We start from the raw sequence: 12635 nt of genomic DNA, 5'->3' as shown, positions 1-12635 counted from the left end.
AAATGAAATTATCCAGAATTGTAGTCCATGAAGGTTTTCGTACAGGTGGAATTCTGTCCTCTGCCAAGTAGTAAGAATGTTGTAGTCCACCCTCTTTCCTTTTGTTCCAGCTGTTGTTAGGAAGCTGTTAAAATGATCAAGCTAAATCAAATGTTCAAAAAGAGTATATTACCTCAAAACTTAGACATTCTATTATCCATAGCCTTCTCTATTTCCTTTCTAATTCATCTTATGATAAAGTGCCAGGGATAATTTTAGAACAGTTAAGGGACACATCTATATTATAGACAAGTTTCTGAATTTTTTTTTCTAAATTGATACACATCTCTAAAATAAGACTGCATTTTCTCTTATTTTTTACTTTTTCTTCAGCCAGTTGACATCTAAAACTTTGATTTTCAGTTTTTGAACCTCAGAATTTAATGATCTGTAAGTATGCTAACAGAGCCACATTTTAGAAATGTTTTTAAGTTCACAACCCTTTTGTAATGTGAATGTTGTTTCCCTGATTTATATATTTTTAGGAGTGGATTTTTGTGAAGTGCTCAAAATGGGACAGACGTGTGAAACTCAGAGCCGTAGCAATAAACATGGGGGAGAGAGAGACGCTGTCTTGATGACGGTGTGGCAAACTGAGGACAGACCTTCCTGCACGCTTTCAGCCACTCACTCACCGTGACCGCAGGAGTGTTCTGTTACACATTCAAGCTGAATGGGGCTGTTGGCGTCTCAGGAACCTGTTACTGGCCGCAATCAAAAATCACATTATATTTCACTAGAATTTCCAGAGGGCAGCCATACAAGATCTCTCGACTAACTCAGCTCTATCCAGCTCTCATTAGAATATCTGAGTCTTTAACATGGAACAACTAGTTCATCCAAAAGAGCTATGAGTGTTACTAGAGAAAAGTATGAAAAAAGAAGACATTTGACTTCGTGCCAGGCAAGGTTTAAGCCCTTTGCTTCTTTTCAATTTTACATCTTAATTTCTAGTTCTTTCCTACATGCTTTCTCCACGTGCAGCCTTGTCTCACAATGCCATTTTGTATTCTTTTCCACCTTATATTAAACATTCTCTGTGCTTTTAAATATCAATAAACTTAATTTTTGTAACTGCATAATATTCTCGTGTTGATGTACTATACTGCACTAAATCACCGTATTGTCTTTATTTTTTGTATAATTTGAAAACTATATTTAAAGAAATAAAACTCTTTTAAGATAGTTTAATATCTTTCTCACTAATTCTTCACCTTTTCCTTACCATCTTACCCCTTAAAGATAGCTTGAAGCTAAAATGCTTTCCCAGTGGTTTGTCCATTGAGTTTGGGCCCCAGTTTTTCTTTCAGTATCCAATGTTCTAGCCTAGCTACCCTGCCAATAGTCTGTGACCCTGTGTCTGCATGGGCCATTTAAGTTTATCCTGGAAATATTTTGGTTTGCCTTTTTAAAAAAAACAAAAAACCTTTTATTAATATATGATTTACATGTTGCGAAGCTCGCCCATTTACAGCGTACTAGTTTGCCTTTTTTTTTTTTTTTTGCCTTTTTAACCTCTGCTTTCTGAGCACCCTGTTTCCTTTCTCCACACGTCACAGAAAGAGCAAACCATTAAGTAGAGTAGCTTGTCAGAGAAAACATGGCTTTTCTCTCCAAATGGTAAACATAGTTACTCATTTTATTTCCTAGTGCTTTTCTTCCTTCTGCATATTTAATGGCATTTTTTGGCATCAGCTGTCACTTTAGTTTCATAAAACATGTATTTACTTCCCTAGCTTTGCGCTGATAGCAACAGCTTGAGGTGGTAGTTTATAGCCCCCAGAAATACTTTTTAGCAGTACTGTTTAGCAGTATTGTGAAGGCCTGTGTTCCTTACACTGAACAAAACACTTTGAACAGAGTTTAAATCGTGTTCAGAAGAGAAGTTTAGAGTGGTCTTTCGAGTAAATTCACAGATATTTATAGAAATATCTATTTCTAATCCTCATTTAATGGCAGAAAATCCAGCAACCACTAAAAAACAGATGGGGGGCAGGAGGATGGGGAGATGGTGGTCAAAGGGCACAAACCTTAGGTTGCAGGTTCTGGGGATCTAAAATGTACAGCATGGTGATTCTAGCTAATGATCCTGAGGATGTACTTGAAAGTTGCTGAGAGAGCAGATTTGAGATGTTCTCACCACAAAAAAGAAATGGTAATTAGGTGCCCTGGTGGCAGTGTTCACTAAGGCTTTGATGGTAGTCATTTTGTCCTATGTGTGTGTCAGGTCAGCACTGTTGTGCACATTAGACTTAAACAATGTCGCAGTGTATCAACTATATCTCAAAGCTGAACGTAAAAAGGTTTCATTGCAGAGGATTTCTGTGACAAGAGAATTAGATACTGAGGTAGGAATACAGATTATTTTTGTGGATATTTCAACTCTGTATGGGCTGGTGGACCTTTCAGTTCTCTACTAGAAAATTCCCATGATCTCATTTCAGGGAAAGTATAGGCTTGCCTAACAGGACTGGTAAGTTTTACTGATGACACAGCAGTGTGTGAGAGTTAATTATAGTTGGTTAGTAGGCACCAGGTGAAGATTGGGTAAATGTACATATGGGAATAGATCTTCCTCCTCTTTTTGCTCCTGTTGTCAACTCTAAATAAATTCTATAATCTGGTTAGAAATAATTGAATCCTGGGGCTTTTTAAGAGCAGATCGTTTAAACTTACATTTGGGTAATTTTGTCTTCTTATCTTATCCTTAATTCTTTCAGCTATTCTCTTCAGCAAGCTCAAGCTTTTTATACATTTCCACTCCAGCAAATGATGACTGAAGTTCCTAACATGGCAGTTATGAATGCACAAGAAATGCCAGCCGAAGTTCCAGCCCCAGCACCTGCTCAGGAACCCACACAAGGTAGTTTTCACCAGGACAGTTTAGAAAATTACCATTGCGTCAGCCAACTTATTTAAGAAAGGGTTTAATGATGAATTATAACTCTGTTTTTGTGTTAAAAAATTTTATCTACTTTTTAAGTACTTACTGTGTTTCGGGCACTCTGATAGGTTTGGGGGGATAAAAGAACATAGCTTCTGCCCTCAAATCATCTCATAGGAGAAAATAAAAGTGAACGTGAAACTCCTCAGCACACCACGTGGTGAAGAGGGACCCAGGATGCTGTGGGGCTGGCACCTAACTCGGACCGAGGCTCAGAGGCAGCTTCGTGGGACTCTGAAGTTCAAGGGTGAGGGAGCAGTACCGGAAGAGTGGGAAGAGGAAAGTTCCAGGCCGAGGGAGCGGCATGCGTCAAACTACAGATGTAAAGAAGCATGACATGGTTGAAAAGCCATAATTCTCTGTCATTGCAGACTGGAGTGGAGCACAGAAGCAGTGAGAGAGGAGTTTTGATGGGGGCAAGCAAGGCTTGTTTAACCTAAAGAACGTGTGTTGTGCTCTGAAGGCAATAGGAAGCTATAGACAGGGTGGAAACAGAGAATGACTTAATAAATAGATTGACATTTAAATATTCTAGAGAACAGACTGTAACAGAGATATGTAAAATATATATCTAATAATATAGATAAAATAAGATGGTAGAGAGCAGGGCAGAACTTGGAGGCATGGCCATGTTAATGGATTTCATGCAGGGGGATGAGGAAGATAGAGGAGTCTGGAAGTCACTCCCAGGCAGTTGGACGAAGGAGGTACCATTCACCAAGACAGAGAGTTAGAGGAGAAGAGGACAGATTCAGCAGTGGATGGTGGGGAGAGGGTAATGATTTTCCGCCGTGCATCAGTGTGGTGTGAGGAGAGTGCTGAGTTCCAGTTTATGGTTGCAGAGCACATGTAACTCCTCTGTGCTGAAGGTCCCCCTGCCTTCAACTCTTCTGTTTTTCTGGGCAGGAAGCACTAGGACAGCTACAAGCTGATGGAGGTGGATCCCTTGGCACAGACAGTGGCTGAAGCAATGTGAGGAGAACAGGGGATGGATGGAAGGCTCAGATGAGGAAACGCCAAATAGTAGTGGAATAGAGTGGGGGCCTGAGAGATGAAGAGCCGTATTAGGGGAGTTGTGGGTAAAAAGGCAAGGCTTCTTGTTGGAGAATTTTATGTCACTCATTCTTGTCCACGGTAATTTCCCCTGAGGGGTGTATGGCATTGTCTGGAGACACCTGGTCATCATGACTGGCAGGATGCTACTGGCATCTAGGGAGTAGAGGCCATGATTACTAAATTATTCCGCCTAAGATGTCAGCAGGGCCAAGGTTGAGAAACTGTTTAAGGTCCTGAAATCAGAGTCCTAGTCTTACCTTTAGACAAACACTGCCAGCCCAGAGAGTTCATCTCTGGCATCTCTCAATTCACCTCTTCGACTGTGTGAAGAACAGAATATACACTCAGTTCAGGGGAAAGAAAACCTACAAGCCATTTGAAGTTTTCTTCTGCTGGAAATTACAGGGAAACGGAGTTAAAATGTTTCCTTTCCTCCCTGTTTTTCTATTTGTTCTTTCGTTTGTTCATTTAATTATTTATGCATTTGCATTTAGAATTCTTATAAATGGTGTGTAGCCACTTTGTGTCCTTGGAGAAGCCATGATGCCAGGTAAGAGTGTGTGAAGATCAGTCTGTGATCGTTAAGGGTCTCTCATCCCAGGAACTGCCAGCAGAGGAAGGACGGTGGGGCTGGGCCACACAGACCCAGCTCTCCGGTGAAGGAAGGGGGAGGCGTTACAGAGGAGAGTGATGTCGTGAAAGAGAAGAGAAAGCTAAGGGTGTTGATGGGTGACTTTTCGGGGAAAGCTGCATAAAGTTTGTAATTTGAGGTTTTCTGCAGCTATATCCTGGAAATCATTGTGTTTCAGAGACTCCTCCAAAAGGAAGGAAAAGAAAACCCAGAACAACAGAACCAAAAACACCAGTGGAGCCCCAAAAACCTGCTGAGACCAAAAAATCTGGGAAGTCCACAAAGTCAAAAGAAAAGCAAGAAAAAATTACAGACACATTTAAAGTGAAAAGAAAAGTGGACCGTTTCAATGGTGTTTCAGAAGCTGAACTTCTGACCAAGACTCTACCAGACATTTTGACCTTCAATCTGGACATTGTAATTGTAAGGATTTTGTCCTCCTTTGGGTTTATAAGTAGCATTGGTGGATTAACGTGACTTAACCATATCCTTGCAGAGAGCATTTTGCTGAAAAGAACCATTTCTGAGAATCCTTTTGGTGGTAAATGGTATCACCTTCTTCAGGTTGTATCATATGGCTGTGTTTAAGAGGGTGGGCTCTAGGACAGGGCTGTCTGGTTTCAGATGTTGCCATGTGGGTGTATGACCATGGATAAGCATTAGCCTTCCTGAACACTTAATTTGCTCGTTGGTGAAGCAGGCGTGATGATAGCATGGAGTGGATCCTCTGGCAATTACACAAAATGACCCACACGAATCACTTAGGTTGCATGACACTGTGGTTTCTCCATGAATGATAACACTCATTTTGAACTTTGATTTTTGTCAGTAGCTGTAAGAAACATCAGCATGTAAGCAACTGTGTAGGTGATGTGGAGTCAGCTGCTTTTGGGGAGCTGAGAAACAGACTTGCAGCTGGACGTGAGCTCTGGTTGATTGATTGTTCCAGGACAGTTGGGAGTGAGGGTGCTGGGGATATGAGGGACTCAAACTGGTTTTTAAAAGCAACAACAAGGAGTTCCCCATTGGCCTAGTGGTTAGGATTCCAGGCCTTCACTATCAGGGCCCAGGGTTAGTCTCTGGTCAGGGAACATTCCCCAAGCCACGCAATGCAGCCACAAAGAAAAAAAAAAAAATCAAAACTTTAATATAAAGGAAATCTCTTTCCTCAAAATGGAATACTTTGTTCAGGTCAAGAGTAGATAATTGATAAAGCTTATGATGCTGGATTAAATTTTTATTTTAATCAATTCACCACTCCTCCACAGAAGCCCTAAGACATAAGCCTACTTTTCAAGACTAAAATATATAAACATTTTGTTTTGTAGATTGGCATAAATCCAGGACTGATGGCTGCTTACAAAGGGCATCACTACCCTGGGCCTGGAAACCATTTTTGTAAGTGGTTAACCTTCTTTTACTATTTTACTTTTAAACTAGATGTCCTTGTTAATAGTTGGGTTTGTCTATTTTTTTTAAACCAAAATGTGTTTTTAAAAAGAAATTGGTTGAGTAAGTATACATACATCTTTTCAATGTGTGTGTACACAAAAATGAAAGGTTTGACATCCTCTGACACTTAACATTTTGGTTTATAAGAGTGAAGGGGTAAAGAAAAAAAAGAGTGGAGGGGTATGGAAAGGAATACTTTCTCTTTTGTTTGTTTTCAGTGAGTTTTACTACCTTTTTTTAAAACAATTTTTCTTTTTTTAGTTGTTATCTACAGAATAGTAACAGTACAACATGCCAATGCAGACAGAAAACTTAATACCTTTCCAGATTTCTACTCATCTTATTTCCTAGGAGAAATGAAATACATTGGCCATCAAGTAGTAATAGTTAAGAAATGCTCTGATTGTAGACATTTCTCTGTGGATAATTTCCATCTAGCAGAAATTAGTATTAAAGTCCCTCATACTTGTAGAGTGAGCTTTAAAACCAAGTATAACTCCTGTTGTATTGTCCTATATATAAATCATCTTATCTAACACTGCCTAACAGATAATCAGGAATGCAACAGATTATCAGGAAACACTAGCTGATTATCTTAGTGCAGCATTTAAAAAATTGCAGGACAGGGACTTGCCTGGTGGTCCACTGACTCAGCACTTACACTGCAGGGGCCACGGGTTCAGTCCCTGGTCAGGGAACTAAGATCCTACATGTATGCAGTGCAGCCAAGAAAAGAGAAAAGAAAAACACTCTGAGGACAAATTATAGTAGTATATTTTGAGAACTAATAACATCATGTCTCCATTATTTGAAAAAAAATTTCTAGAGATATTTCACTTTTCATTTTCTCCTGTCAGCATGTCTGAAGCCCTGAGTCACTGGTGTATGTTTTATGTTTGGGGTTTTCCAGGGGCAGGTGGTGTTACTTCCAGTTATTAAAAAGCTAAACAGTTTCAGAGTTTACTATGCTGCCTAGCTGTGTACTCAACAAGCATTTCCTTTGACCCCCTATTAAAAGGAGATAAATAATAGAGATATCTCTTAAGATAGCGATGATGATTAAATGAAATAATCCATATGAAGGACTTAGCATAGTACCCAGCACATAATAACCGCTTGGTATGGTATTTGACTTATGTTATAATTTTTAACATATACTAAATCTTTTTCCTTTTTTTTAATTTCAAGAATAGACCCACATCCATTCATGGGGCAGAAAAACCTTTGACCTTCTACAGAAATAAACTGAACTTTTTCTAAATTAAACTCTCTTGTTCACAGGGAAGTGCCTATTTATGTCAGGGCTGAGTGAGGTTCAGCTGAGTCACATGGACGATCACACTCTACCAGGGAAATATGGTATTGGATTTACCAATATGGTGGAAAGGACAACACCAGGGAGCAAGGATCTTTCCAGGTGATTATGGAACCTTTGATTTGATAGGTTGGAACCTTGGCCATAATTGTGCCTTATACACTCCAGGAGCATCCTAAGTATCTAACTAGTTCAAGCTGAGCATAGTAGTTTTATGATTTGCTCTTTTATTGAAAGCTGTCTGAATTTAGCACATTATAAATACTGCCATATTTATATTTTGACTACTTTTTTTTTTTTTTTGACTACTTTTTAATTCAATTTTAGTAAAGAATTCCGTGAAGGAGGACGTATTCTAGTGCAGAAATTACAGAAATATCAGCCACGAATAGCAGTGTTTAATGGAAAATGTAAGATTTACTTTTAGATTTTATCTTTTTTCTTCAATTAACATTATGGGCAATGTAAATATATTTGTATTTCATTTTAGGTATTTACGAAATTTTTAGTAAGGAAGTTTTTGGAGTAAAGGTTAAGAACTTAGAGTTTGGACTTCAACCCCATAAGATCCCAGACACAGAAACTGTAAGTCCTTAAAACTGCATTTGTAAATCAGATAAATATGAAATCTTTTTCTATCTAGTTTTCCCTTTTTATTTGTTCTGTCCATTTGTAATTTTTGCCGTAAAAAAAAAGCACTGTATTTTGTGGAATAATATCTGCATAGTAACTTGAACTAATAGTTGCAGATTAATTCAGATACTTTTGTAGTTGTATTAGAAAAAGAAACATTTGTCAGATAAATGCCTTTATAACATTACGTTAGTTACATTATTTGGCCAAAATATTGAGAGGAGGTTACTCACATGCTGCATTCAAAATACATTTGATGGGATATTCTTGCCAAATTCTAGTGCGTTAGCCCTTATTCCGTTGTGAAACAAACATGTAAATATAGACACGATCCTGATCAGTGAAACTGCTGATCACCCTCTGTTGGTGTATCTTGGCCCAGTCTCGCGTTAGAGCCGTGTAAACAGAACAGCCCAGTCGCAGCAGGCGTCCTGCCAACCTGACTGTCATTTGGTGCTGTTGTCCTTATACGTAAGGGCACATACAATAACACGTTGGTTTTAAAATACTGTATGAATTTCTGTGGAGTTTCTGCAGACATTTGGTTCAAATTTTGCTTCTTAAATATAGTTTTAAGTTTTATTTACAACTTCTGAAATAAAAATACACATGCACAGACTTCTGTGCTGTAGACGATATTTTAAATGATAAGCCAGTGTGCCAACAAGTTTCTGTGGAGACCTCAGAATACAATTTCTGCCGCCAGTATGTATTTTAACTTCCTTCATAATTTCTTCTGTTTTTCACTAGTGAATGTGTAATTGATAAAGTAGGTTGTAGCACTGGTCACTCTTTAAATAGAGGCGTACCCTTGTCTCCTTGGGTAAAATTGCAGAGATGATTCACTCCTTCCTATAGGAGGAGCATTATTGTCCCTGAAATGCCAGAGGAGCCTCGGTACATCTCTTGGGATGTGTGATCACAGTAGTGCAATAATAAGTGAATCTGAATCATATCGAGATAGGTAGTTTTGGCTCCCACAATGATCTATGAGTGCACTTGTCTTATAAAATTTACTCTTTATCATGAAATATTCATAGATATTGATGATGTTAGTGATCCAGCTTTGAAAAACGTCTGCTTTTTCAAGTTTCTGGATCACTTTAATTGAAGGCTGTCTTGAGATTGGAAAAATGTGCTATTACAAAAACCTGGTAGCATTTGTACCTCTGAATCAGGCTTTTCTAAATATTGCTTAAACAAAACAAAATAAGTCAATAATGGTTTGGGTTTTTTTTCTATAATACATGGTATAGAGGCCAATTTAAAAATTACAAAAAATTACAACTGGAAAGTCCATAATTGAGCAGCCTCTCTCTTTTATATATAAGATATGTATTTTTATATACTCTATGAAGGACAGTTTGTCACCATCATCCAAAATGATAAATGCAAATATCCTGCTTTCTAGCTATTCCATTTCTAGAAACGTATCCAACAGACACAGTCAAATATATTCAAATTTAAATATGTACAAGCTTTTTCACTGCAGTTTATAATATTAAAAGATTGGAAACAACCTGAATGCCCACAGGTGGACGCTGGTTAAATAAATTATGAAACTGCTACACAACTATAGAAAAGGAAGCTTATTCTGATGTGGGTACCTGATACAGAGTTCCCTCTGAGAGACACTGTTGAGTAAAAAAGCAGGGTGCCGGACAGGGGGTAGAGCACGTTACCGTTTGTGTGTTTTTAAAAAGGGTGAAGGAGAGTACACATCGTCAGGCACATTTGATTCTAAATTCGTGGAGGACCTCTGGAACTAAACAGTGAGCCTTTGGGAAGGAGAACTAGGTGGATGGAAACAGAATGAGGAGGAAAAACTTTTCATTGTATACTTACATGCCCTTTGGTACAAACACTGAGGGGGAAAGACTCATTGGTTTTGATTTATTGACTTTGTAATAAGGAAATATTAGGAATTTGAACTCAAACACAGCTGCTCTTACGGATTTTGCATATATGGCAATGTGGTAAGTATCAAGTTATTGACCCAAAGAAAAAGAAGGCTGATCTCAACATGAGTGGCTTCAGCAGGCTTGAAGGATTTCTGTAGCTGTAAACTGCTGTGGTTCTAGCTCTGCTACGTGATGCCGTCGTCCAGTGCCAGATGTGCGCAGTTTCCCCGTGCCCAGGACAAGGTGCATTACTACATTAAGCTGAAGGACTTACGAGACCAGCTGAAGGGCATTGAGCGAAACACAGACGTTCAAGAAGTGCGGTATACGTTTGACCTACAGCTGGCCCAAGGTGCGTTACCGTTAATCAGTCCTGTTGCTCGGGTCGTGTATGTCTGCCTTATAGAAAGTGTGTTGTGAATTTAAAAGCAGTAGAAGAGAAAGCGATTTATTGGCAGCCAGAGTGTTCTGATAACAAGTGTTAGTCACTATTAAAACCTCCTTTTACCAAGGGCTTCCAGTCTAATCTGGGTGTTCCTACGTATGCTGAGAAGCCAAGCAGTAGTGTGGGTCACCTAAAATTACATCTCATAGGCTTTTACAGTTCTTAGGAGTTTATTTTGTTTATGTTAAAAAGAGTTTAATATGAAAGTTGTTTCCGTGGATGTGAAATTCAAGAAAAAGATTTATTCTTAATAATTGCTGAATAAAGCTATCTTCAAAATTGTTACACAAAATCAGTTTTACATCCCTGTTACCCTCCTCACAGAGGACGCAAAGAAGATGGCTGTGAAGGAAGAAAAATACGACCCGGGTTATGAAGCAGCGTACGGCGGCGCTTACAATGAAAGCCCCTGCCCTGGTGAGCCTTGGGGATTCTCTTCGGATGGGCTGGTGTGTCCCCTCCCCTTTGTTTGCCCCGTTCAAAGACTTGGTTTTGCCGGGACTGGGGGAAAGAGGGGTTTTTTTTTGGAGAGAGTTAATTACTGAAGAATGGGAATGGAAATACAGAAATCTATTTAGTGACTGGGGGACTTCCCTGGTAGTCCAGTGGTTAGGCTATCGCCTTACGCTACAGAGGGCCTGAGTTCGAGCCCTGGTTGGGGAGCTAAGATCCCGCATGCCTTGCAGCCAGGAAACCAAAATAGAAGCAATATTATAACAAATTTAATAAAGACTTTAAAAATGGTCCACATTAAAAAAAAATCTTTAAAAAGTCTATTTAGTGATTTAGAGTGAAAATTCGGTGATTATTTGATGTTTAACTACACAGGCTTTTAAAGCTCATTTTCTTGAAGTTACTGACTCGAAGTCCTCCTTGCTGCATTTCCCTCCTTGAATTTAACAGAATTTATCAGTTCCTGTATCTTAGAATAGAAATTTAAGTTGTATTCAAGAATCTTGCTTAACTATTTTAGTAGCAACTCTCCTACAATGGACTGTTAAAATCTCCTAATTATATCACTTAAAGCTTTTAAATAGAGTAATGTTCTTCTCCTCCTTCCCGCACCCCATCCCAGCTGCTGACAATGGAGAATCAACTTTCAGTAACATTCCAAACGGACAGTGGATGACCCAGTCGTTTACAGACCAGATCCCTTCATTTAGTAATCACTGTGGGACGCAAGAGCAAGAAGGAAACCACGTTTAAGGATGGTGTTTTTCAGCCCTGCTTAAATGCTGCAGTTTAATGCAGTTGTCAAGTGGCCCTCGGTGTGCTAGCTGAAGCATTTTATTCATATTTTATTCGGGTGTTGTGATCAAAGTACAGTGGAGTCAACTGTACGGACCTAAGTAGTTTGGAAGGAAAAAGGGTTTTCTGTATATGAGTTTTTGTATTTGAATTACTCATCATTCCAGCTTTTTTATAAGACTGTATTTCATTTATGAAGAAATTAATTTTCTTTAGGGCGTCACTTTTAACCTGTAATTTAAAAATGCAAGAGTCTGCATCTTTACACTTGATTATGAACTGTGCGTAAACTTAGGTGCACCATTCTCCCTTTTCATGCCTAAGAAGGGCATGCTGCTAGTAAGATTCCCCCTGGTAAAGAGGCAATAAAGAGGCAAGTGTGCTGATTTTCATCTGTGAGGTTACCCTTGGTGGAGTCTCATCTGGTAGTTTTTCGCAGTGTTTAACGGGCTTCCTGAGTTGTGTTCACACTCAGGCCTCCTTGCTTTCCCAGTGGTGAGCATTGGTGAGGTTGTTTTGCAGTAGAAATGTAGAGTATGGCCTCGCAGCAGCAAGGTTAACCGGCCTTACCTGCCAGGGCATGAGCCCTGTGGTCCTCACCCCCATCTGCTGATCCTCTAGTAGGAAGAAACTATTCTGCTGAGATGGTAAGTTCCAGAGAATGCAGAAAACCTTTTAAATTTCGCTATTTCATCTGTGTTTTACTTGAGAGACATAACATTTGAAAGGAAGGGGACTGAACTTCTCTCTCAATATCTATCACCATTCTAATTTTATCCTCCTTGACTTTTAGCATGTAACATAGAAATGATGAGAAATGAACTTTCAGGTTGAGTAACAAGAGGCTAGAGGTTGTTTGATAATCTTATTTAAACTGGTGCTTTATGTACATGAGATGTACTAAAATAAATAATACAGAATTTTTCTTGCTAGATAAATCAAGTAAGCCAGTAATTTTTTTAAATTATCTG

General features: G+C 38.9%; 1 protein-coding gene across 4 annotated transcripts in view; it reads left to right on the top strand.

Annotated features, from left to right (window-relative positions):
* TDG (thymine DNA glycosylase) overlaps positions 1-12635 on the top strand; it is a 19245-nt gene extending 6610 nt beyond the window's left edge. For 2 of the 4 annotated variants that reach the window (XM_043881601.1, XM_043881600.1), the window contains 10 exons: positions 2760-2902; positions 3101-3230; positions 4849-5093; positions 5999-6068; positions 7404-7539; positions 7765-7847; positions 7928-8022; positions 10152-10323; positions 10741-10833; positions 11492-12635. In XM_043881601.1, the coding sequence (XP_043737536.1) occupies positions 2843-2902; positions 3101-3230; positions 4849-5093; positions 5999-6068; positions 7404-7539; positions 7765-7847; positions 7928-8022; positions 10152-10323; positions 10741-10833; positions 11492-11622 (1215 nt within the window). In that variant the 5' untranslated portion in view covers positions 2760-2842 and the 3' untranslated portion in view covers positions 11623-12635. The remainder of the gene's footprint in view (positions 1-2759; positions 2903-3100; positions 3231-4848; positions 5094-5998; positions 6069-7403; positions 7540-7764; positions 7848-7927; positions 8023-10151; positions 10324-10740; positions 10834-11491) is intronic. The other 2 variants (XM_043881603.1, XM_043881602.1) reach the window with 1 other exon arrangement.

Source organism: Cervus elaphus, chromosome 22, assembly GCF_910594005.1.
Source record: "Cervus elaphus chromosome 22, mCerEla1.1, whole genome shotgun sequence".
NCBI lineage: Eukaryota > Metazoa > Chordata > Mammalia > Artiodactyla > Cervidae > Cervus > Cervus elaphus.
This window is presented reverse-complemented; position numbering and strand designations above follow the sequence as displayed.